The 25,627-nt window shown below is 35.9% G+C and overlaps 1 protein-coding gene across 2 annotated transcripts; it reads right to left on the bottom strand.

The window, feature by feature from the left end:
• Window positions 1-1,342: 1,342 nt before the first annotated feature.
• tulp1a (TUB like protein 1a) lies at window positions 1,343-11,088 on the bottom strand. 2 transcript variants are annotated; one of them, XM_059527281.1, is made up of 13 exons: window positions 10,946-11,088; window positions 8,984-9,110; window positions 8,464-8,568; window positions 7,321-7,440; window positions 6,113-6,223; window positions 5,456-5,629; window positions 4,895-4,977; window positions 4,642-4,812; window positions 4,412-4,524; window positions 4,224-4,332; window positions 4,038-4,136; window positions 1,950-2,121; window positions 1,343-1,752 (listed from the first exon to the last, which is right to left on the bottom strand). In XM_059527281.1, exons 1-13 carry the CDS (start codon window positions 10,958-10,960, stop codon window positions 1,619-1,621), a joined length of 1,533 nt encoding a protein of 510 aa, XP_059383264.1. In that variant the 5' UTR covers window positions 10,961-11,088; the 3' UTR covers window positions 1,343-1,618. The 2 variants fall into 2 exon arrangements, with proteins under 2 accessions (XP_059383264.1, XP_059383265.1); XM_059527282.1 differs by having other exon boundaries at window positions 5,456-5,617.
• Window positions 11,089-25,627: the final 14,539 nt, after the last annotated feature.

Below are 25,627 nucleotides of genomic sequence, written 5' to 3'. Positions count from 1 at the left end.
TCACGAGCAAATCTCACCCAATAGTGCGCCCATTGGCTGAGCGTGTCTTCAAATCTAGACTGCATTTTTGGGCATGACTGGTACTTTCCTAACTGACTCAGCCAACTGATGATGATGATAATAATAAATAATAATAATAATGTATTACTATTTTTATTTTTATTTTTTGTTTGTTTCATTTTATGCTGTTTTGTTGTTATGTGCTAATTTTTGGGGGCCATTAAGCACATTCATAGTTTTTGGGCATCATAAAAGTGCAATTAATACAAAATAAATTTTTAATTGGCTTAATTTATTTTAAACTCCACTCCACTTAATATGAAAGGTTATATACTGTATATATATAGGCTACATATATATATATAGAGAGAGAGAGAGAGAGAGAGAGAGAGAGAGAGAGCAGCTTTGAAGTGTTTTCAGAAAGAAGGGGTGTTTCGAGTGTTAGACTCGTGTATTAAGTCACAGTTGAAGAACGCACATTTAGAAAAGTGAATTCTGGAGTGGACGTGTTGGGGACTGAACACATTCAGATAGGTGGGAACAAGGCCCTTGGAAGCCTGGTGTCCACAAAGCCTTGTTGAAACAGCACCACCCTAAGGACAACTTCTGTAGGACATCATAAAGTATATGATTTAGTAATAAATCAAAAGTGCGTGGACAAATTTAATTGCAGTTTGCAGCTCCACATTTCCCCTCCAGCTTGTCTCAGTGTCTCAAAAAATAAAATAAAAATATTATTAATAACAACAATAATAATAAAACATAAGAACTAAATACAATGAAAAAATAGTACATTCATTATTTATTTTCATTCAGTATTTGATTTATTATTTCAGAGATCTCTGATAATTCACCATAAGTGGGCAAAATATATCTTTGACAGATATGCATCACGAAGTGCAATAGAGTTTTTTACATATTAATGCATTTTTAATGCATCTTTCATGCATAAAAATGGAACATGTTATTAAAAAACAAACAGTTTTTAGAGTTTATAGAGAAGCATATCCTTGACTTCCTTCACTCATGGGCAGGAAGTAATTAAATATAAATGAACAAAACAAAACATAGAAAATATTCATAGTAAAGAAAAAGTAAAACAACAACAAAAACAATATAATACTATAATTTCAGTATACATACTCTAGTAAATTTTAAATTATATATTTAAAAAATGACATTTAAATGCACACACATGTATATTTTTATGTTTTGCATATGGTGAGAGAAAAACATACATCACACTGATCATTTACTTTTATTATATATATATATATATATATATATATATATATATATATATATATATATATATATATATATATATATATATATCATTCATAAATCTCAGTACAACACAAAATAAAATCAAACTATTTTTCAATCATTTTCAATCCTTTTATGTAGCCTGCATTCATCATATATGTCCAACGCCTGGCTCTGGTGTCAGTTTCTCTTCTGTATCCAGAAGAAGTTCACCCCAGTCGCATTCAGGCACAGTGGAAATCATAAAAATGTCCAACATTTTCAATTAACACATTGTCCTTCCTGATGATGAAGTTATCGTGTGTTGATTGCAAAGATGTGACTCTTGGTTGAAGAATTTTGTGCCTTGTGTTCATTCGCAGGCCAGTTTGCCATCAAAGCTGGACAGAGCGATAGCAAAGGCTTGCACTGCACACATGGGATAGTTATAGTCCAGAGTAAACATGTCATCTGCCACTCTTCCAAACTGCATCACAATGTAGCTGTCTGAAAAAGAGAGCGTTTACAGTCAGGTTAGCTTTCAGGCTATAGTAACAACTGAGAACAATTCCAGCATAATATGGAATTATCAAAACAACAGATATGCTACAAAATTCCAATTTCAGATTTGTAACATTTTGTCCCATTTTTTGCAATCCCAGTTGAAGAGGTAAGGAATGGTCAATATCAACAGCATCACTCACTGTCTTTGCTGTGGACGATCTGGAAGTTCTTGACAGAGGCTTGTGTGACCCGACCAGAGAAGTTGAGGACATACGAAGCAGTATCATCATTCCAAACTGGAGTTTTGTTGTGGAGTTCAATCAGGTTGTCCATCTGCCTGTTTTGGTAGCGCATAAGTATATTGTCGTTGTCCTTAAAGGTAAAATAACAGATTTGTTGTGCACAAATAATTGGTTATTGTAGTGAGTGTTGTAACTGAGTTTATAAGTTATCAGAACTCCCCAACTAGCTATCATTTTTGGGAAATATTAGCTGATGGTTAAGTGCAGTTTTGCATGTCAATACACTTCTTTTCCATTGTTTTTCTATTCAAATATGCACATCTAATCATTGTGCAGCATCTCACGAATGACACATTATTCTAAAAACACAAAACTTACGTTAAAAGAAGTTCTGCAATGACAACTCTCAGAGGTATTGGCATGGTAATGTACATGACAATGTTAATGTGTTTGGTCATGGCAGAATAGATCTGCTACACTGCTGCTCCTGCGGCAGAGCAAGTACCGAGAACTGCTACTGCCAATACATCCACAACATGCTGCTGTGGGCATGTAAGAAATATTGCTGCTGCACATAAAACATATATGAAATAACCCCCATAGCATACATGAACCAGCTCATAGCAGATCTAAACAGGTGGAGCTGGGGAGGGTGGAGGGTTTCTTAAGCAAGCTGCAACTGCTACAGTAGGCCCTAGTCATATATTTGAATGCTGAGCAGCGAGCTCATTGGTTACCGATACAGCAGAGAACCAATCAGCTGTGCCACGTGATAATGATGTCATTAGGTCAGTTTGAGTTAGACCTATTGGACCACACCATCCAGAGTTACATGCCAGAACTCTGTATTTAAATGTAGAAGTAAACTTAAAGTTGCCTTTTCATTCCACGGCCATCTCACATTTCTTCAATACAAAAACACATTGTTTTTATGGTCCGTAAAAATGTCTCAAATGATATGCAGTAAACTTATGCTACATTCTAAAATACTTCATTTTTAGCAAATACAAACAAATGTCCTTAGAGCATAAAACAATCCAAGAATTTGCTTTAACTAGCTCTAATTTTCATTTTATTCAGTGCAAAAACGATGTATAGGAAAAAGTAGGAAATAATTTATATATGCATATAAATTTTATTACAATACTGAATCAGGAGTAAGTGTTCTTTGGTTCATGCTCTCTTTTAATAATGGCTCAAGTCTGTCACTTCTGAAATCTCACTACAGTTGGAATGTTGTTTTGGGCCATGTATGTTGCAGACATCATGTTAGTGTGCTAGGTTTTGAGACACAGATATATCCCTGTTCAAAATAAAAATACATGTTTTGCCTCATAATATGTGTTAAAATAATATAGTCACCATTGAAAATTTACAACCAAAGCTCATTGTAGAAATGCTTTGTGACACATTTAGAGTGAAAAGTCTGATATGTGAAGTGGTTCAGAAAGGTTAATGCTCTAACATGTTTGAAAATAACAAACCACATACACTTAACCCGACCCTAAAGCAAACGAAATGTTTAATAAAAATGCATTTGCTAAAGCAACCATGCCATTTTACCTTTCTTCTCCAAATCTTTAAGCTATTTTACTGTGGCACCTTTGACAGGTTTTATACTTGAGTGTATAAAATATATTTTATATAAAGTGCAATATTATACCAGGTGCGCTACCGAGCACATTTACCACATAAGAATAGCCAAACATATGTAGCTGGGCAAACATCAAAATGCATTAGTATACAAATCATGTGCCATGGTAAAAGTGTTCTGTGGTCATAACACAGTGTTTTGCAAGGACCATGAGTCTATATTAATCGATAATCAGTTCCTATAATTATGATTTATGTGAAAAGGAATAAAAGTTGTTGGTGTTTAACTGCCACTAATGTTCACATCATCCGTAAATGTGAATTGTATGTATAAGTAATTTTTTAGATTTTGGGGCACGTTTTCCCACTAAGCATATGTTGTGAATTAACTTGTTTGCCTTTGTTGTTGCATATCACAGTCAGATATAGCAGTGTGTTAGTGACTGAACTCACGGTTCGTGGACGTATCGGCACTCGCTCGTTGTCATCATCCATCCCTGGGATGATGACAGTCATTTTTCTGGGCCCTTTAAACCCCAACACATTTGTCTCCTGGACAGAAACACCAGTGTATACTTTAAAAATGAATTATTTTCTAACCTCCAAGAAACCTTATGTGGAATGGAAATTAGCACTCACATAAATGATAGCCGCTAGCTCTTGCCGGGCATTAGACATGTCCCTGAGGGCACGGTCAGGGTTGAGACCGTTGTCAAACACTGTGAACTTGGTACCCATGAGATTGGACCTGAAGAGAACGAAGAAAGTGCAATAGTCCAGCAATAATGCATACTAGTTTTGGTATGTTTTATTATCATGCAAGTTACCTCAACTTTCCAATAAAATTTTCTCCGCCCCGTGACAGGTCAGTGGCATCTATGGATATCAGATAATTTGATGTTGCACTCTTTTTTCTTTTTCGACCAGCCAATAGGAAAACCTGCAGGATGGGGTGGAAGAGGATCTCAAATTCACGAGAGCCATGCATTTCAACCACCCTCTCATTCACTAGAAAACCATGTAGAATTGTCTGAACACAAAAGTGAGAGCAAGTCACCTTCTTGTCATTGTCTAAATGGAGGTAATAGGTGGGGTAGAAGCCTCTGTCCATGCCGCGCTTGTCTCGCGTCACTTTACACTTGATGGTGGTTCCCTGAGGTGCCGGCTGAAGAACAAACTCCTCAAGGTCATCAAACTCAATCTCTGGTGAAGGAGGCCTCTCCTCCTCCTATCATGAGAAAGATAATACTGTTCAAATCATATAGTCTTTCCCTTCAGGATGACATTCCCTTGGTTTACAGTAGTCTTACCTTTTTACTTTTCCTGCCTTTGCCTTTCTTCTTTCTGGGCACTTCTGTATCCTCATCATCACTTTCTTCAGATTTAGCAGCCTCTACATGTTAAACAAGAAGTTATTATATTGTTATATGAGCAAAAAAGTTTAAATGTGATATTATAGGGAGTTTTCATTGAAAATGTAAAATAAAAGCGCTTGATGTATGATGTACTAGAGCTGAAAATGTTTTGAAGCAGAAAAACTGAAATAGTATTTTATTGTAAAACATGCTACATTAATCTTTGTCTACAACAACAACAACAACAACAACAACAAAACAATTTCACCATTACATTTCTGTCAGATATGGAATATGACTGTATGAAGTAGCATGGATAATGTTACTGCATCCTGAAGATAACAATGTTATAAGTCAATAAACAAAATACTAAGGAAGTCCAGCAGGAGTTGTGCTGTTCCTGGCTGTGGGGAAGCACATGTGCTTACAGTTGTTGAGCTTTTGTCTGAATGTTACAAACAAGCAGTTGAAGTTTTCCTGTGCGAAGAGGGCGCTTACACTCAATCTTTCACTCACTCTTTTTCTTGTTGTTCTTCTCTTTGTCCTTATTACTCTTGTCCTTTTTCTTGTCTTTGTCTCCTCCAGCCTGAAACATGGAGGTGGAGTTGGCAGTGGATTTCTTTTTGCTCTTGCTGGGTTTAGTCTCTGGCTCACTCTCATCACTGTCAGACTTGGTGACTGGTGCAGATGCTTACAAGATTCAGTCAACAAATGTTACAATTACACTATTAGTAATTCATATTCTTCAAAGTACACTGTGAACAAGCATGTATTGTTTTACTCTTCTTTGCTTTTTTAATAATTTATCTATTTATGTGTGTTTGTGTGTGTATTGCATTAATAACTATTTTCATTATTGATTATTTTTCATCGAAATCCAGACCGGATTTTTTTTTTTTTTTTTTAATCACAGTAAATTAAAATAGTTCCATTATGTATACAAACTTGAACATTTAAACGATATATTTTTGTTTCACTTTACAGAAATGAGAAGTCACAGAATTACAGTAGACTGCACATTTGCCTATTATTTTATGCATTTTATCAATTTTATTTTATTTAGATTTTGGGGTAAAATATCACCCAGAGATGTTCTTGTCAGACTTCATGAGATCTAGTTGTCTTTAACAATACTATGATCAATGTACAGTGTTTTAAGAAAAGTGAAATTACCTTTCTTTTTTGCGATAAAATCTGGTTTATCTCCATTTATCTGAAACATGGACGCTGGCTCCTTTTTAGACTTGGCTGTCTTTCCTTTGCTTTCTGATTCACCTTTACTCTCTGCAGAGATAATATGGATAAAAAATTTGATTCGATGAGTATTTTCCACTATGGTGGGCAGCTTACAACAAAACCCTGAGTTGATGTATGAGTCACTGAAGCTAGAGTTTATTCACAGCGTATTCAGTCGAGAGTCCTTATGTGATAGTCAAGTTAGGACCAGTTCCCAGAACTCCCTGGGGCTATTCAGGTGCGCCAGCTCCAGATAATCAGTACAGCTTCCAGCTGAAGAGCTGTGTCTTTCAATATGGAAATGATGCTGCTAATGATTTAATACATCGAGGACAGCTTGAATGTCAAAACAGCTTCTCAGAGAGCCATTAGTTCTAATATCTCAGTCTTTTCTCCACCCACAATCCTTGTTAAACTTTTGAAACATGCTCATCATGCATTAAACTTGCTCAAATGTTAAATAAAACCTGAATGTACACCCCTGAGGAGTCATCTGTGTCTTTGCTGAATGTCTGGTAAAACGTATTAGTTAGCAGCTGGACTTTGTTTTCCAACTGTTGAAGTCGCTCCTCTATTTATCCGAGTGGCTTGATCAGACACCCCCCGAGGAGTTCACCATCTGTCTTTGAACAACAGGAAAAATGAAGCCAAGTCTTCACAAGACAAACAAATAAATCCCTAAACGCGTAACTAAAAACAAGAGTCAAATTCACTTGAAAGTCCCCCACTTCAGCTCACAGATAAAGCGAAGCGGTGATCTTTAAGACAGATCTCGCGTATTGTTCTGGCTAATCTTCTTAGCTCACGAGATCTAGCGCTAATCCTCTTCCTGAGCAGCAAACCCCCATGCATGTGTACATAACGACATTAAGAGTTACACACACTGAAGCCATTGTCTAACAGCTTCCTCTGACTCGATACCTCAAGTGATTGGCTCAGAGAGCGAAAAACAAACTCTAAAAACCAAAGCTTCAGGATTTCTGTTTTGAGGGACCGCAAATACTCCCAACCCCCCAGCAAAGTTCAAAGTGACTCTTACAATAACATAAATGCTGCTTGACTGTTGAAACGAATTGAGCGGAGCTCAGAATGAACCTTGGCCTCGCTCATTAGCATGCATTCAAGTGTGAATACGCTGAGCTGACCTTTGGCCTTTGATTTCTTTTCTTTGGTGCCAGCAGGGGAGCTCTCTTTGGTGGTTTTCTTTTTAGTTTTCTTCTGTGAGGTCTCCTCTTCGTCGTCCTCGTCATCTTCATCATCGGAATCTGATTAAAAAGACATCAGGGTTGAAGGACAAATCATATCAATGATTAAGGCTATGAAATAGAACTAAAACTGGTAAATATCACAGATTTGTGCTCTATGCAAGCCCGATTTCAAGGGGAAAATTACATTTAAAAAAGTGCTCTGCCTCTTTCTTTCACTTAAAGGATTATTTCAACCCAAAACCCATAGTTTTTTCCCCCCTACTCTGGAAGTCAATGGGAACCAACAACTGTTTGATTACCAGCATTCTTCAAAATATCTTAAAATATCTTTGCAAGAAACATATATATTGGCAATATGTCATCATTGTAAAAGTTGTCGAATGTAATGTTTTCTATTTGAAGGGATCCAGAAAGCATGACATTGACAATTTCTCCATGCACTACATGCCTATAGCTGCTAGTAAGGTTTGTGACTATTTGTGTTCTGGTGGTGCAATCAGCCAATCAGTGTTGTGCACACTCATTAGTCACATTGCAATTTTGATGCAAAGTGTAAAATAAAATAAAATAAAATAAGGCAACTCCCAATGGAATAATTGAGAAAGCAAGCAGATTTCTACAGGTTTTTTGACATAATTGGAAACTTTCCTTTCAACTCCCCTCCAATTGCCTCTTGTATAGCGATCCAATCAATTCCCAAAGCATAACAAACTAAGTCCCATTTGGCATTTTTAAACGTACAATTTTACAGTAATCCCGAGGAAGACAGAATGACTAAAACATTGCTTATAATCTCATAATGATGCAAGTTTGCTCAGGATTCTTAATTTTTTTCACTTTTATCCAATGCGCCTATGAATGATTGGGTGTGTGAGACACTATCCAGTACTGTATCTTTTACTATCTTTCCAGTTTAAAATATGTCATGCAGTATTAAAAGAAAATGTGCTGTTTCATTCCCTGTATATGACTCAAGATGCTGGTATAGGCTCCAGCATCACTGCAACCCTACAGAACCACTGATTTTCATGTTTAGTAAAATATTTATTTGCTCCAGTTGATAATTAAAAAACCTTATACCTTTCTTTTTCTTAGGAGTACTCTTGATCTTCTTTTTTATGTTCTTCTCTGTTGCCTCTTCTTTGTCCTTCTCGGTTTTCTTTTTCTTTACTGCTTTGCTTTCAGCTGAATAAATAAAAAAGTAACATTTGTTTTAGCATTCCAGTATGACACTAGCCCCAAACGTGTTCTGACTCTAAGCACTAGACATGTCTGAATGTCAGTGCACTTTAACTGTTTGACAATTGAATGATGATCAATGACTGACCAACATGTCCTATCTGAGTAACCACAGGTGTAGTTCATCAAATTAACTGTGAACTAACATCCATTTCAAAACTGACAAACTTTTTCTGACGTAGTTTGCTTTTTTTAATCTAATGCAATGATGTGTAGACACTATATGTATTTCTGAGCACAAACTTGAACACGTGGAAATTCAGTGTCTATATAACCTTTGTTTATATAATTTCTTAAGTAATCTGAATCCTATAAGATGAAGTCCCTTGTTAGTTGCATGTTTGAGATGCATCAGACTGACTCTTTGAGGGCGTACTGTCCTCTTCGCCTGACAACTCTTCACTCTTTTTAGCTTTGCTCTTTTTGGGTTTGGCTTCAGCTCCGTTGGCCTTTCCAGAATCTGCCTCCGGCTTCTTCTTTTTTGTCTTCTACACTGTAAATGAAGACAATGAATGGCATTCACATTTCAAGGTTTTCTTTGTACATTTTTGTGATGGTTGTGCAAATTTAAGCAGATGTTTTGGACTTACCCATTGCCACACATCAATGAAAGCAAACAAAATGATGTACAGAATACATTAGAAAAGTGCATGACTTAATACGCTAGTCTATTATTTAAGCAACTTTTTATAAATCATGCATTTCACAATGCATCTCTGCAATGTTTACACCTTTCTCAAGGCAAACAATCAAGTCCAAATTTTCTGTACATTAAACACTGCATGCTCAAACAAAGGAGGTTAAATCTGTTTGACTGGATGTGGCACATCGGTTTAAGACATGACCTCTTTATGTACAGAACACAGAGGGAGGCCAGGCTAGGTTGAGGATATGGAGAAAGTCTAATTCTTACACAGCCTGAATCCGTACTGAACGGAGTGGGGAGCATATAATCTGATTAGTTCCGATCTTAAATGAGTATTTATAGACCTCGCTTTAACAAAGAGCAAAGACAGTGGGATCCTTGATTACTGCCGCCATGGGGATTTTACTAGCTTAGCATTATGGAAAACCCCTTCATAGACCGTTAGCCACAGTAGATTCAAGTGTGATTCTGTATGATATAAGCATCCAAAAGCGTCTGCTTGGCTGGCTGAGAAATACTGACTGGCTAGTTTTTTAATTAGAGTTAATGTTTAAGCACTTTTCATAATTTCAGCCATGTCTCCTCAAGGAAAACCTATTTTGGGTCAGTGAGTTTCAGTGCCATGCTCCAGTGGCCTTGATCAACCCCTCTCTGACATATCCATTTATGGTTAAACAGGGAGAAGGAAACAGATGCAACAAATATTTCCTGTTTTTGAAAAACCAACATTTAAAAAATATCAAACGTGGAAATCTGTTCAAAAAGCCTGTTCTTAATTACTTTCAGTGCCCAAACATATTTTAGATTTTTTTTTCTACAAATAATTGTATAGATTATTTTATTAATTAAACATGAAATTATTTATTCCATTCTTAAAAATGTAGATTTATTACTTTTAATTTTAACCTGGCATTTTAACCAAAATAAAGAGGTACCAGGAACCATCTAGAACAACAACAAGAGCAAACTCAATCCAGTTGCTGCCGATATTAGAAAAGCAGTGCTTTCCTTTTCCAAATACAATCAGTTTGATGATCAAAGAGTCAATTCAGTCAGTCAAGATATTACACAATGCCTAGACTATGAACTATACCTATCTTAAAGGCTAAATGCTCCCTTGGCTTTTTTAATCCAGTGCCCAAATGTATTGCCTTATAGGTAATTTATTCACAAAGAGAAAAAAGATATTATAAAACAGCTTGAATCCAGATATAGATACAGCATTCCAGACAAAATATTGATATAAAATGGCTTTCCTTTAAGGAAATATGTTAGATTATATAATTATGGGTAGATTAATAAAATATAGATTCATTGATAAGTTCTTAAAGGAATTTAGGCAGAATGTGTCTTTAAGGAGGATTGTTCCCTGCCATCTTAAAATATACATATGCATAACTGGTTTTAAGGCTCTTGAGAACATGTAAATCACAACCTACTGGATGTTATGTCCTGCAAAAGATCAAATAGACATGAGTATGTTGACACAAAACCCTAATCAATCAAACAGACTTGCATTAACTTCATTTGACAAACCTAGGCTTGTTCAGTACCTTCTAGATCACAGAGCAACAGTATGTATGTGAAAAAAACACTTACTGCCTAAAACATCCAGTATTATATTGATTTAAGACATTTATAACCTTTTAGCTCTAAGACACAACAGCTAAGATGTACCTTCTCTGAAGACATGGTTATTGAGATGACATCGGTTCAATAGTAAAAGTCCAGACAGAATAGCAGATGAAGCTGTCATGTGTGTTTATATGAGAGTGTGCTGAGGGCATCAGTGTGGCTGATTATGAAGGCTAGTTTAGTCCAGAGAACTTGATAATAGGATTCGGTGTAAAGCCCATCTGCCTCACGAACAACCAAAACAACTCAAGAGGACCATACCATCTACCGACACAATAAACACAACTGCTTCATTACACTCTCAGATAAAAAGGCTGTCAATGGTGTAGTACACTTTTGAAAGTACCTTATTATTAGTACCTCAAAGTTACATATTAGTAGCTAAAATGTACATATCAGTATGTCCAGGGTAGGTAATGTCAAAGATGCAGCTTTAGTACTTTTTTTGTGAGAGTGTTAGGTACAAATATTAATAGGTACTTTTCTGACCCCCAAATGGTATACCTCAAAGATACATACTAGGACTTACACCTTTTGAGAGTTACACCTTTTGAAAGGGTATTGACCCAGTTAGTTTTGTACCTTTTTTTCTGAGATTTTCAGAAAATTTTAATACAAAAATTAACAAGAATTTCATAATATCTTAGCAACAGCAACACTCAAATTGCATCTGCTCTAAAAGTTTGTGTAAAAGCATAATCGGCTTCAGTGGATGAGCTAATAACTTTAATAACTTTATCTTTCATTTATCCAAGAATGTTATTTATTGGGAGTTAAAAAAAGTGTGTTTTTAGACTTTTCGACTCACATTAAAGCAAACTTGCACTTGAATGGAGACATATTGAGACATGTACAAACTTACACAAACACACTGTACACTTGATGTATAACTCACCTGTACTGAACTTTTGGAGTCATTGTTAGGAAGGCTAAGATATAAATCAGCATTATTAGCAAAGCAGATGTATTTATTACAATATTTGTAGTAAAGCAATTGCTCACCTGTCTTCTGTCCAAACCTCCTGTAAGATCTGTTTCTGCAGAGGCATCAAGTGAAGATCGCAAATCTCCAAAGCTCAATCAGTCAGTAATTTCTGTGGCCTATAAGACATGGTACGTGTTGCCTATGTCTGTCTTTTGCACTTGAAAACAAATAGGTTGGGTTTTACTGGTCGTCTTAAAAGGCCAATAAGATGAAAGTGCTGTTTCCCAGCATGCATTTAGCTTTAGTGTGCCATCTGTCAATGGGAGACAAACCATTACAAAACCAGTCACTGGAGGTCTAACCCATCCACCTGCAAAGCCCCACTGGAAGATTTAATAGGATTGTCATCAGAATTAGAGGGGAGCCACATGTCTCTTTGGGGGATTTGCTGCATAAAGCTCACACATAGGTACGTATCATTAAAATAATGTATACAGTAGCAATATACATTACCATTTACCCCATAAAATCCATTGATGACAGTGATTTATTTTTTATTATTTTGTTTTCTTATTACATTATTAGGAGTTTATTATTAAAGTTGCATTAGTTGCATTATTAAATTTTAGGAGTCCGTATGTTGTACAGATATGAAATAAATAAAGCAATGTGCATTTCAAGAATAATAAAAAAACTGAAGAAAACTGAAAAAAAAGCTTTGCAATAGTACAATAATAAATCCTAAATATTTGAAATAATGTCCAGAAATGCAACTTATAATAAATAAATATATATTTTTAAAGATTAATAAAAAATACCATTAGTTCTTTTTTTTTTCTTTTTTTTATACTTCAGAATTTTGCATGTGTTACTTGCTGTTTCTTTATAATCATTTGTGAAATTTACTAGCCATTTCTGCATGAAAACTGGCCTTGTGTACAATCACAAATAATCACGTATGTAACAATAATAACAGCATGTCTAAATACAAATCTATTTATTTATATTAATTTATGGGGACTGATTTGTGATTTATGGTGGATCCAGTCTGATCTCATATCACACATCTTATCTTTATTCATTATTTCATGTTTCTATTTCATATTTAAAACATTAATATCCTATAATTATTCCCATCATAATTCTTGCAAAAACACTAGCAAATGTATCTTTTAAGGGTGTACAGGATCAGGTTTATATGTAGCTTTGATTATTTTATTTTATTTTATTTTATATCTGTATGTAGTTACCAATATGTGCCACAAGAGGGTGAAGTATTGCAGCATTTGATGTAGTGCTGATAAAATCAGTTCATTCAAGCTATAGTTCCAATATTCTTTAAAATATGACACAACATTATAGTGCAAACTCTATCATTGGAAAGCATAATATATGCATTATAAAATTATGCATGTTAATTAATACAGTAAATTTACCCTTTAAATTAGTTTCTGACCACACAATAAATTGACGCAACTTTAAATACTATGTAATGTTTAAATGTATGTGTGTACTTTGAGGGCCTCTCATACATCAACAGCTCTTTCTAAAGCATGGACTAATTGAACCTCTCCATTTCCTGTCCCTATACTCACAAGTATGTCGGCTGGTTGCCAAGTGTTGAAAACATGACTGCATCTTTAACCTGTAGCTTTAATTATGAGCCTGAAGGGTGTTAGAGTTCAGTAGCCTGGCATGCATCTCCTCCTGACTCGAGGGGTCCAGCTCTGTCCTCGACCCCTCTCCCCTGCATGAATATGGCAGTCTAGACTAATGGATCTCCTGGCTGGCCTGCTCTCTCTGACAGCCTTCCCAACAACTGGCATCACGCCCAAGAGAAGCTAGTGAATTGACCCACTGTGGCGAAGCTCCTCGGGCCTTAAAGGGACAGTGTCATGCTACAACTTGGCGCTGGAGTTCCAGTGTGCTTTTTTTTGTTTTCACAGGGAAAAAATATATGGCAAATTTAGCTTAATCAGGACATATTTTTCAAAGTCATCTCATTGGCATTTTTTTTTTTACTAAATTCATCCCTGCTGTTTAAATTTATATTTGAACTCTGGACAAAATAAAAAACACTTAAGCGTCATTATACACGAAACATGCTCTGTTTAACTGGCCAGAGTTAAAAACAAATTCACAATAGCTTCTGTTTTGGAAAACTTAATGGAGCCTTTGATTCTGTCTGGTTTAAGTGTCAATTTAGTCTCAGATGCTTCTCCAAAACAAAACAAAACAAAACAAAAAGCGTGAACTAAAATATAGACATTTAACTGTATGTATTTAACTGTATGTTAATTAAATGAAAAAAACATAGTTTAAATTCATATTAAATGCAATTAGTTGTAGTAAGAGTTCTTTTTGACCCACTTATGTGGGAATTAAGTACACCTTTATGTGTAATTTAATAATTATGTATTTTTATGGTAAATTAGAATAATCTAATGAAACTAAGTGTATTAAAATAGTTTACTTGTTATTACACATTTGTAAGGATGAAAAAATAACTTTATTGTAATATCGCTTAATACTCTAGTTAAAATTATAATCAAGAGCTTTACATGTTATTTAGTATGTTAGTCAAAAAATTAGATTATGAAAAATAATGATTTCAAATGTACTGTACAGTAAAACATTTCATTTGAAATGATTATAAACTGCACTTTTTAAAAGTGCATTTGCGCGTGTAAAGAAATGCATGATAGTGAACTCTTTTTAGTACACTTAATTGACCATTTATTTCATTTGTATTGTATTATCTGCAAGTACATTTATTTAAGCTTTAAAGCCATTCAGAGTAATTATAAATGCAGTATTTTTATACAATATTTGTGTGACACAAGTTTTGTTCTTATTAGAGTTTTGTGTTGTTAGCTTAGGAACATGCTAACAGCTAAATGAGGGAGGTAGCTTTTGGAACGGAGCCCGAGTCTTTCTCGGTGTAAAGTGTTGGCATGAACGTCATGTTTAGGATAATGCACACCCTAACAGATTTTCAGGATACAGGACGTTCTGCATCGAAGGAAATCAAACAAAAGTAAATGAGAAACTACAGATAATATGAAACTGCCCCTAAGGGGACTGAAGTACATGGCAGAGTGTGCCTTATTTTGTGAACACACACACACACACACACACACACACACACACACACACACACACACACACACACACACACACAAATACACAAAGGGAGGGGGTTAAACAAAAAGGAACAAAGGGTGCACGGGAGGTGTTCTCTTTTCTAATAAAAGGCAAAGTCAGATGATTTGTCATGAGTTACAGTACAACAGGCTCCTCGCGCTTGAAAGATGGCATATTCTGACGTCCTCACAGAGAGCAGATGGAGGGCAGTGTGAACAAGTGCACATTTCTCCCTCGGGGGGTTCTCAAATGCTCCTGTCCTCTCTTGTGTGTCCACACATACAGTCACTTTGTGATGCTATTGTTTCTAACATCTTAACACACTTGACTTCCCCTTGTGAAAAGAAATGCACTAACATACTACTACTTAAGAGTACGTAAGTATACTTAAGTGCAAATGGAATATAATGATTTCAGACCCTTAAAGACATCTTATCTACAAGTAAATGACAATGTACTATAGTTTAAAAATGATATTAAATGAACTTTAGAGTGCTTTTTGACCTTATTAGGAAGGACTTATATGCAAGTGTACTAAAGTACTGTATACTTAAATGGGATTTCTATTAAAACACACTATTTGTGATTACATGTTTGTAATTGAATGAAGTATATTTCATATATTAACCTTAAATAATATGAATATGATATATTCAAATTATAATCAAGTACTTTAATGTGCTTTAGTATTATAGTCAACAAATCAAAATAAGTGCATTTCTTTAAAACATGACAGACTATGAAAACATAACAATTTAACCCTTTAACTGTCACTCCCAACTGAACTCTCTTCAGTAATATCTACAAGTACAGTTTATATATATATATATATATATATATATATATATATATATATATATATATATATATATATATATATATATATATATATATATATATATATATATATATATTTGATAGCTTACAGAACATATTTATTACTTACAACTATGAGATACATATATTGGGCATCATTTATGAAACACGATTTCTCTGTAAATCATTCATAAGACCAATTTAAGTTCATTGATGGATTTTTTTTATACAATTTATTTTAAATCAAATGACTAATTTGACTTTTTTTTTTCATTGATGGATTTTTTTTATACAATTTATTTTAAATCAAATGACTAATTTGACTTTTTTTTTTGAATGTACAAACACATTTGTTCTGTTCATGTTTTCAACAAACTGAATTATGACTTTCAGCTATTTACAAAGACATGTTTGTTTGTAGTTGGCGGCTATACTGCGTTTGAGCTCCGTCACTATATTCTTTTCATTGACTATTTTTAACTCAAAAACCAATTTTATACATCATCGTCTCCGTTTATATAACGTGTGAATATATCCTCTATTGTATTCTACAACAAAAACAATCAGAGCGCCTCGCTATCACTAGTTTTATTTTGATCTCCCGGGTCCGCTATTAGCTTTTAGCCCGTTAGAATCAGCAAGCGTGGTTGCAGCTAACTGCGCTAACATTGCTAATACTCTATTCACACACATTACCACTGCTGTACTCACTGTTACTTGCTTTAATGGCGGATGAATGTCTCCACTCTGTGCAGCTCGAGCTCGAGGCCGTGGGAAAGCAGATTCGCGACCTGGAGGTGAGGCAGGCCCAGCTGAGAGAGCGGAGAGCCGCGCTGGAATCATCTCGGGCTGACGCTCACAAGTCCGGGGTAAGTATACAGCGATCTGCTAACAGTCCCACCACGTCTACTCCGTGTGTTTCTCTGCACAGGCCCGGTGTACCCAGGACGCGATCTTCCCAGATGTCCTTCACTGCGACGCCGCGACATCACGGACCCTGGGTGCATCCACAGCGGAGGACGCGAGCCGGGTCCCGGGCGACGACTTCTCCCCCTCCTGCCTTCGACATCTCCATCCGGAACCGCTTCGCTCCCCTCCGCGAGACAGGACGCGACGCTGTGATCATCGGAGACTCCATCGTCCGACACGTAAGTGCTACGTTAGCCGAAGGTAAAGTGCACACTCATTGTTTGCCTGGTGCTCGTGTTCTCGATGTTTCTGCGCAGATACCCGCGATCCTGAAGGCCGACGAGAGCCCCAGAGCGGTCGTGCTTCACGCCGTGGTTAACGACACCACGCTGCGGCAGACGGAGACGCTGAAGAGGGACTTCAGCAGCCTGATCGAGACAGTTCGCAGCACGACGCCCGCGGCGACGATCGTCGTGTCAGGACCACTGCCCACGTATCGACGAGGACACGAAAGGTTCAGTAGACTTTTTGCTTTAAATGAATGGTTGTTGTCATGGTGTAAAGAACAGAAACTGCTATTTGTTAATAACTGGAATCTTTTCTGGGAGCGTCCTAGGCTGTTTCGCGCTGATGGATTACACCCCAGCAGAATCGGAGCAGAGCTGCTCTCTGACAACATCTCCAGGACACTTCGCTCCATGTGACTAGTAAGACAATTCTCAAATAACTATTATGATGAGTTTTGTTCCACCCGCTTAAATGATAAAAGTACTTGCGCTGTAAAGACTGTGTCTGTTCCCCGAATAGTGAGGTCAAAATATAATGTAGGATCTAGAAAAAATCTTATCGTAATTAAACCAGAAAAATGTAAAGTAAATGAACAAAAACAATTTTTAAAGTTTGGGCTCATAAATATTAGATCACTCACACCCAAAGCAGTTATTGTAAATGAAATGATCACAGAAAATAGTTTTGATGTACTCTGCTTGACTGAAACCTGGCTAAAACCAAATGATTATTTTGGTCTAAATGAGTCTACTCCACCAAACTACTGTTATAAGCATGAGCCCCGTCAGACTGGTCGTGGTGGAGGTGTTGCAACAATATATAGTGATATTCTCAATGTTACCCAGAAAACAGGATACAGGTTTAACTCTTTTGAAATACTTCTGCTAAATGTTACACTGTCAGACATGCAAAAGAAATCTAATGTATCTCTTGCTCTGGCTACTGTGTATAGACCACCAGGGCCGTATACAGAATTCCTAAAAGAATTTGCAGATTTCCTCTCAGACCTTCTAGTTACAGTTGATAAGGCGCTAATCATGGGAGATTTTTATATTCACGTTGATAATGCAAATGATACATTAGGACTTGCGTTTACTGACCAAATAAACTCCTTTGGAGTCAAGCAAAATGTCACCGGGCCTACTCATCGTTTTAATCATACACTAGATCTAATTATATCCCATGGAATCGATCTTACTGCTATAGATATTGTACCCCAAAGTGATGATATTACAGACCATTTCCTTGTATGCTGCGTATAACTGATATTAACTATATGTCTCAGCGTTACCGTCTGTGCAGAACTATTGTTCCAGCCACCAAAGACAGATTCGCAAATAACCTGCCTGATCTATCTCAACTGCTATTTGTACCCAAAAATACACATGAATTAGACGAAATTACTGACAACATGGGCACTATTTTCTCTAATACATTAGAAGCTGTTGCCCCCATCAAATTGAAAAAGGTTAGAGAAAAACGTACTGTGCCATGGTATAACAGTAATACTCACTCTCTCAAGAAAGTAACTCGTAGTCTTGAACGCAAATGGAGAAAAACTAACTTGGAAGTTTTTAAAATTGCATGGAAAAACAGTATGTCCAGCTATAGACAGGCTCTAAAAACTGCTAGGTCAGAGCATATCCACAAACTCATTGAAAATAACCAAAACAATCCAAGGTTTTTATTTAGCACAGTGGCTGAATTAACAAATTACCAGACGCCACCTGATTCAAATATTCCACCAACGTTAAATAGTAATGACTTTATGAATTTCTTCACTGATAAAATAGATAACATTAGAAATACAATAGCGAATGTAGATTCTACAGCGTCTAACACTTCAGTTTCATCCATCGCACCCAAAGATAAACTGCAGTGCTTTACAAATATAGGACAGGAAGAGCTAAATAAACTTATCACTGTATCTAAACCAACAACATGTTTATTAGATCCTGTACCCACTAAATTACTAAAAGAGCTGTTACCTGTAGCCGAAGAACCGCTTTTCAATATCATTAACTCGTCGTTATCTTTAGGTCACGTCCCAAAACCATTCAAGCTGGCGGTTATCAAGCCTCTTATTAAGAAACCAAAACTAGATCCTAGTGTACTGGCAAATTATAGGCCTATTTCAAATCTTCCATTTATGTCTAAAATTTTAGAAAAAGTTGTGTCTGCTCAATTGAGCACCTTCCTGCATAAAAATGATCTGTATGAAGAATTTCAGTCAGGTTTCAGGCCCCACCATAGCATAGAAACTGCACTTGTTAAAATTACAAATGACCTGCTCCTTGCGTCAGATCAAGGCTGCATCTCATTTCTAGTTTTACTTGATCTTAGTGCTGCGTTCGACACCATAGATCATGACATACTCATAGATCGATTACAAAACTATACAGGTATTCAAGGGCAGGCTCTAAGATGGTTTAGATCCTACCTGTCCGATCGCTACCATTTTGTTTACTTAAATGGGGTGTCATCTCATTTATCATCAGTAAAATATGGAGTGCCACAAGGATCCGTCCTAGGTCCCCTTCTATTTTCAATATACATGTTGCCCCTTGGTAATATTATTAGAAAATACGGAATTAGCTTCCACTGTTATGCTTATGATACTCGGCTATATATCTCACCGAGACCAGATGAAACTTCCCAATTATCTAAGCTAACAGAGTGTGTTAAAAATGTAAAAGATTGGATGACAAATAATTTTCTCCAATTAAATTTGGATAAGACAGAAATATTAATTATTGGACCAAAAAACACCACACAGAATCTTGTAGATTACAATCTGCAACTAGACGGATGTACTGTTACTTCCTCTACAGTCAGAAATCTGGGTGTTATATTGGACAGCAATTTGTCTTTTGAAAATCATATTTCCAATGTTACAAAAACTGCATTCTTCCATCTTAGAAACATTGCCAAGCTACGAAACATGTTATCTGTTTCTGATGCAGAAAAGCTAGTTCATGCATTCATGACCTCTAGACTGGACTATTGTAATGCACTTCTAGGTGGTTGTCCTGCTTCGTCAATAAACAAGCTACAGGTCGTCCAAAATGCAGCAGCTAGAGTCCTTACCAGGTCAAGAAAATGTGATCATATTGCCCCAATTTTACAGTCTCTGCACTGGCTACCTATTAAGTTCCATATCAGTTACAAATTATCATTACTTACCTATAAGGCCCTAAATGGTTTAGCTCCTGCGTACCTAACTAGCCTTCTACCACGCTACAACCCATCACGCACCCTAAGGTCACAAAACGCTGGACTTTTGGTAGTTCCTAGGATAGCAAAGTCCACTAAAGCAGGTAGAGCTTTTTCACATTTGGCTCCCAAACTCTGGAATAGCCTTCCTGATAATGTTCGGGGTTCAGACACACTCTCTCTGTTTAAATCTAGATTAAAAACGCATCTCTTTCGCCAAGCATTCGAATAATGTATCTCTTAAATTGTGTGTAGAGTTGCATCTGCATTTTTATTCTTTAGCTTGGGTTAAACTAATTTTACTTTGTTGGATCAGCAGCTATGCTAATGATGTCTCTATTTTGTTTCTATGTTTTGCCACGGGATTTACATCCCGTGGTAACTAGGATTTACACAAGCTCCAGTCTGGATCCAGAACACCTGAGAAGAGATGATGCTGACCCTCAGAGGACCCCAGATGATCCTAACCTTGAATTAACAAACAGAACTAACAATTATTGCTACATGTGTGACTGCATCATATAATTACTATTAATTAATAATATTGATCGTTCATCATCTAGCTGACTACGTCTTGTATTATTATTATTATTTTTATTTTTCTAAAATCCTGTCAAACGTGCACAAACTACTAGCTACTACTAAATATTGTAGAAACATAACTTTCTGTAAAGTTGCTTTGTAACGATTTGTATTGTAAAAAGCGCTATACAAATAAACTTGAATTGAATTGAAAACTTGAACATTTCCCATTCATATGTAAACTATTCTTAAGTTCACTTTTACCTTTTTTCTATTTTTTTATGAATGAGATCATTGATCTGTGCATTTACGATCATGTTGTGTACATGTATTTCATGTCAGTTGTCTCTATAAAATAATCTCACTGCAGGTCAAAGGATAGATATATTTGTGGATGGATTTGTGATACCCTTTTGTGGTTCAGAAATGCAGCAAGGGTTACTTATTAACTAAAGATATTTATAGTCGGGTGGCACTGTACAGCTCTGAACATAACTGAATAAACACACTTGTTTCTCTAATGCAAATGTCTACGAAAAAAATATACTGCATATGCAAGTAATTTTTGTAAAGTTTCTCTAGCTAAAACGAGACACTAGGCCCTCATGCTTGTCTTATCAGTTCATATGCTGAGTGTATTATGTCAGTGAGTTAGCCCAACATGATGGTACTACTTAAGAGTAGGGGCATTCTGGGAAGCAATTTTATTAGTTCATTTAAAGCCTAACATAAACACAGAGATATCAAGAAATGGTGCATTTAGAACTTTAGCAAAATGCTTCTCACTGGACACTGATCTAGACAGTACTACACAATATCTTGATATCTTTCTGCTTTTGACAACATGCAGTATATAGCTTGATATCTGACATTTTTTATTCAAAGGAACCATTAGTTTCACAAGACACAATGAAGATAATGCAAGAAACAGTCTAGAGATTAAAATAATCATGGCATGTTTTCCACACTGTTATTCACTAAAATGACAGCATTAAGATCATCAGCATCCCATCACTTACTCACTGGTGGATGCTCTGCAGTGAATGGGTGCCGTCAGAACGAGCATTTAAACAGCTGATAAAAACTCAAGTAATCCACACCACTCCAGTCCATCAGTTACTGTCTTATGAAGTCAAGCGGCATGTTTGTAAGAAACAAATCCATTATTAAGATGTTTTTAGCTTCATAATAACACTTCCTTCAGTGAAAAAGTCCATCTCTTGTTGTCCTCTCACATTAAAATCCATCCACATATTTGTTTAGAGCTGTTTTGGACTGTTTTCACTTGTAAACCGAGCTCGATCTCCACATATTTCTCCCCTGATTCAGACAAGACAAAGGAAAGGTTGTTATGGATTACAGACTTGTATTTTGGCCAGTTTGAAGTTGTTTCTTACAAACATAGCTTTTCGAGTCAAAAGACATTCATTGATGGACTGGAGGGGTGTGGATTAGTATTATGATGTTTTTATCAGCTGTTTGGATCTCATTCTGACGGCACCCATTCACTTCAGAGGATCCATTGGTGAACAAGTGATATAATGATACATTTCTCCAAATCTGTTCTGATGAACAAACAAACTCATCTACATCTTAGAGTGGATGAGGGTGAGCACATTTTCAGCAAATTTTCATTTTTGGTAAACCATTTCTTCAAGAAAACTTAACAGACAAATAAAAACACATTATATATGTCAATATTTACAATGCTTGCTCATGTAACCAACAAAATCTTATAGAATATATATATATATATATATATATATATATATATATATATATATATATATATATATATATATATATATATATATATATATATATATATATTTGCATGTGCTGTGGCTGTAGCATTTTGGAAAATGTCTGCTTGTAAGTGTCCCGAGTTGCACTGAAAGCACAAACAAACTACAGTGACTCATTTCAGTAAACACTGACAGCATATACTGGCCTCAGCTCTATAGAGCATATAAAGATGCCATATTAAAACATTAAATGTCACTATATTTTACTTTTATAGATCGTCACCTGCACCCTTCCCAGATTTTTAGGGTGTGTTTGGCAGGTTTCAAAGCAACATCATGACACACGTTCAGTGTTGCAGCAACATGAAACCCTCAGGGACCGGGGTGGCGTGTTGTGATGTGGCTATTTCTCCGAGCCCTGTCTCTCCCTCTGAGAATCTGGGTTAGAGAGACATGTGTCCTGACTTGACCGGGGTTTTACAGGCGGGGCCATTGTTGATGAGTTACTGGCAATAACCAGGACAATCGGCTGCTCTGTTGTTTGTACAGAGACACTATTGAGCCTGTCTCAAACACATACTCAGCTATGTATTTACCCTGCTCTTGAACAACAGCGCATTTTATTATACTTCACTTTGACAGAACAGCCAACTGAAAATCAGTGTCCTTAGCTGAACCTGCCAGGCTTGTGAGCAGTGTCACCTACCTCAGTGCTAAGAAGACTTAACATGTCCACACATGCTAGCTGCAATGTTTTCAAGTTGTTCTGATTACCTTGCTTTATGTGTGTTTGAATGCAGACAAAGGTAGCTTGGCTTTTTATCACGCAACTGGGATTGTGAAAAACTTGATAAAATTACACCCTTAATGACATTACAAGATGCCTCACCTACTAGGCGTCAGAATTGAGCCTTCACAAAGTTTACAAAGCCCCCTTAGTTACTGTTATTATGTCAAGATATAGCGCTCTCAAGCCACACATCATATTCTCATGTAGTAAAAATTTCATCGCAGAGCAAATAGGAAACTAACAACACACCGACAAACAAGACGGATCAAGGTTACTTTTGCTATGAAACAAAGTCTCAGCTTACAAATTAAGTCATTTTGTAAAAAATGTACAAAAATAAATATTTTGTGTTTTTTTTAATGAGTCATGACAGATCGTTGTAGCACCTTGTAAGTTGAAGCAGCATGTAAACTGATCATCTCTTCCTCTTTACTAGCTGCATGAAATAAACTTGAATGAACATCAGAAGGTATCTTGTTTCAACCATGGAAATATGTCAATACACCATTTTTCTTTTAGGTTCAAGTCCTCCTGTACTCCAGTCTGGTTTATTTGTTGGACAAAAATGGCAGATTCTGGATTATAATTGGTCAGAATCAAACACCCTGTGAAGGATCAAATGTTAAATGTTCACCTTACAATATTCTCTCTAATATAATTTAAGTAAATAAAATAGCAAAAAAATTATATTATGCTGCTAATATTTTGTCTTTTGAATTTCTGTGATTTCATGGTGCACAAAACTCATTGACCAATGTTTAGCCAACTTACCTATATTTTATGTCATTTGGGTTGTATTCTTTTACCTTTGTTTTGTTCAAGTTTTTCAGGATGGGGACATTTGTATTTTGTAAAAAATACAACCAAGTTTGATTAGACTGGCATCAACAACAATGCATGTGTAAAACATTTTCTCCATTTAACTTTGTTTGCTATGCTATGCTTGTTTAATTCTGTGCTAACTTCATTGTTAGCTTTTAGCATTTATTATTGTTTTTCCTCCAGAACAACCGTTATGAAAATGAACCATGTTTTATTATGGTAAAAGTGTAGTAGGCCTAACCATGTTTTTTGACTTACTGATCACTATTTGAATAAAAACGTTTTAGTTTTACTTTTAAAAAGTTTTACTACAAATACCATGGTTGTTTACTATGGTTGGTGTGGCAAAACCATGGATAATTTGTGGTTATGGTTTGACTAGTATTTTATTATTATTATTATTATTATTATTTAATTTTTTTGTATTAAAACCATGGTTATTTTTTCATAAGGGAGCACCTCGCTGCCACCATTTACATTTCAGATCACATGTTAATAGGTTATTGTAGATTCATCAAGCTGCTAGAGTATGTTTTTCTCCACCAATGATAATACACTTCCACCACACTCACTGAAAAGAATGAAGACCACTTCACTTTCTTAAGCACTCCAACAGAGCTTTCAGCGTGGCACTTAGGACTACTTATCAGCTTCATATTTCAAAAATATGTCAGGTGGACTGGAGCAGGAGGAGGCTGGGCCTTTGATGAAGTGGGCAATGAATTCGTGGTGTACGTTTTTAAGGCAGAGCTATGTTCCATTTAGAGGATCATGTTCGAACTTCAGTATTTATGAATGAGGCTAAAATAGAAAGTCATCTAAAGAGGCAAATGCATTAAGAATACACAGGAAGCAGCACTTCTTAAATATCCTCATTTGTCTATGTACGTAAACTTTAGCTTTTGGACAGCACATGATGCCTCGTTTCTCTACTGTATATAATGAATGGTTAAGCTCTCAACTTTGCATCAGTAATGCAAACTTTGCAAACAGCAAATGTACTGAATATCTAGCATTTGCATGCAATTTATCTGTGCAGAGCAAGGTGTAAAAAAAAATGTCTTACAGACTGAATGAAAATGTGAACACATGTTCTCACTATTAACTGACTATTGACTACGTATGTTTCAATAAATTCTTAATTTGATTCTTATTAATAGTTATTAGGTAGTTGTAAATGTTTATGTGTGGGGTCAGACTAAGGGATTTAGAATATTGTCATGCAGAATATGTGCTTTATAAGTACTAATAAATAGCCAATAATATGCTGGTAATAAGCAACAAGTTAAGAATGGCAATTGGTCCCTAAACTGAAGTGTTACCGAAAATGCAAATTCACTCTCTGACAGTAGGTGGCATTTTTAGAAAAGCAGAAATACCCCCCTTACTCCGGTAAATAAAGCGCAAGACAACTTTCAGTTTCTGACACCTGATTGTCACAAAGAAGTCAAAAAGTATTTGCATGCAGCTGTTCATTTGAAGCATTTCAAACATCTGTTCATCCATTGTTTATCAAGCAATACCAAATACAAGAGGACACAGAAAAGAGA

This window comes from Carassius carassius, chromosome 37, assembly GCF_963082965.1.
Source record: "Carassius carassius chromosome 37, fCarCar2.1, whole genome shotgun sequence".
Taxonomy (NCBI): domain Eukaryota; kingdom Metazoa; phylum Chordata; class Actinopteri; order Cypriniformes; family Cyprinidae; genus Carassius; species Carassius carassius.
Note: the sequence above shows the minus strand (reverse complement) of the source record. Positions and strands in the feature narration are given on the sequence as shown.

Coding starts and splice junctions, on each gene's coding strand:
- tulp1a (XM_059527281.1), bottom strand. Junction 4,978..5,455: donor GAAGAACAACAAGAAAAAGA/GTGAGTGAAAGA, acceptor TTTAACATGTAG/AGGCTGCTAAATCTGAAGAA. Junction 4,333..4,411: donor AATTTTATTGGAAAGTTGAG/GTAACTTGCATG, acceptor CGTTCTCTTCAG/GTCCAATCTCATGGGTACCA.